Raw genomic sequence first — 1465 nt, forward strand, 5'->3', positions numbered from 1 at the left:
CTGCCTCGACCCCCTGGATCGCCGTCGCCATCGCTGGCCCCCGCGACCCCCTTGATCACTGTCTCCACCTCCAACTCCCGCAACCCCCTGGATTGCTATCACCTCCTCCGACCCCCGGATCGCTGTAGCTTCCTCCAATCCCCCGACCCTTTAGATCGCTGTCACCACCTCCCCAACCCCCGCGACCCCTTGGATCGCTGTCACCTCCTACGACCCCCTGGATCACTGTCACCTTCTCCGACCCCTGCGCCCCTCCTCTGCCCAGGCTCCCCTCCCAAATGCAGAAAAGTCCAGCCCTGCTCGAGCACCTTTACAGGTGTAGAACAGCAGGGCAGATCCTCCTGCAGTAGACATCCATTTAGGTTGTCTCTGTGTCCAGTTAACCTTTCTGTTTCTGAAGTTAATGCATGCAGAGTCTGCTGGCTAAAAGCATTTAGCGGTGATCTGTCTGTTACGATCAGAATCGTGTTGGATTTCCAGAGGTTAAATGAGTTTCAAAGAGTGAGGGATGACTCGAGATTGGAAATGCATGAGATTCTGGATGGCTTTCCCAACGTCGACATGGGCTGAATGTTCCCTGTAGTGGGTGAGTGCAGAGCGAGTGGGCATTGTTTTAAAATTCAGGCTCACCCTTTTAGGGGACAGGTGGAGAGAAGTGTTCGTCTCTGGTTGTGTGACTTTAGAAAATGATCTCTGAAGGCACTGGTAGTGGGGTGGTTGAGTAAGGTGAAGATGGATTGGTTCTTGTTGCTCAGGGGAATTGGTCTGTTGGATGTGAATGGGTGTGTGGCATTCGGACTGGAAACACAGATTGGCCACAATCTTCCTCGAATGTTGCAGCAGGATTGGCCTACCTTTGCTACTTGTTTCTTGCTCACGAATGGTTCCTCTCAGCAGGCAGGTCCGTAAAAGAGGGCCCACAGAGGCATGAAAGGACCTGAGTAATTTTCTCACATGCTGCCAGGAAAGAAAGGGGAGCTGCAGATTTAGTTATGATCTCCAAAAGGAGATTTGATCCCTACGTGAAGGGGAACGATCCGTTGATGTGAAGGGCAGAATTGCCTCCATTGTTGGTATGGCTTGCTTTGCACCTGTACATGTAAGAGCTGCAGAAAGGATCTTTGTTCAGTGACCATTTGGGTCGTTAAGCAAAGCTCATTTACCTCTGGGTGGGTCACTGATTGGACATGAATCCTGTCTTGGTTCTTTTAAACACTTGTCAAAACATTGTCTTATTTGTTTTCGTATTCTCAGAGTGGTTGGCACAGAGGAGAGGGTACCCATTCCACTGATGGATTATATACTGAATGTGGTAAGTGAGCTGTTAACTCTCATCCAGACATGTCCACAATGGTACTGTACCCCAGTGTTACACAGTGACAGACCTGTCCCCACCAGTACTGTACCCCAGTGTTATACAGTGACAGACCTGTCCCCACCAGTACTGTACCCCAGTGTTATACAG

The 1465-nt window shown here is 50.4% G+C and overlaps 1 protein-coding gene across 13 annotated transcripts in view; it reads left to right on the top strand.

Moving 5' to 3' along the window:
• The window catches only part of huwe1 (HECT, UBA and WWE domain containing E3 ubiquitin protein ligase 1), a 218386-nt gene that overhangs the window by 96006 nt on the left and 120915 nt on the right, over nucleotides 1-1465 (top strand). For all 13 annotated transcript variants that reach the window (XM_043680060.1, XM_043680068.1, XM_043680065.1 and 10 more), the window contains one exon: nucleotides 1255-1312. In XM_043680060.1, the coding sequence (XP_043535995.1) occupies nucleotides 1255-1312 (58 nt within the window). The remainder of the gene's footprint in view (nucleotides 1-1254; nucleotides 1313-1465) is intronic.

Source organism: Chiloscyllium plagiosum, chromosome 39 (genome assembly GCF_004010195.1).
Source record: "Chiloscyllium plagiosum isolate BGI_BamShark_2017 chromosome 39, ASM401019v2, whole genome shotgun sequence".
Classification (NCBI taxonomy): Eukaryota; Metazoa; Chordata; class Chondrichthyes; order Orectolobiformes; family Hemiscylliidae; genus Chiloscyllium; species Chiloscyllium plagiosum.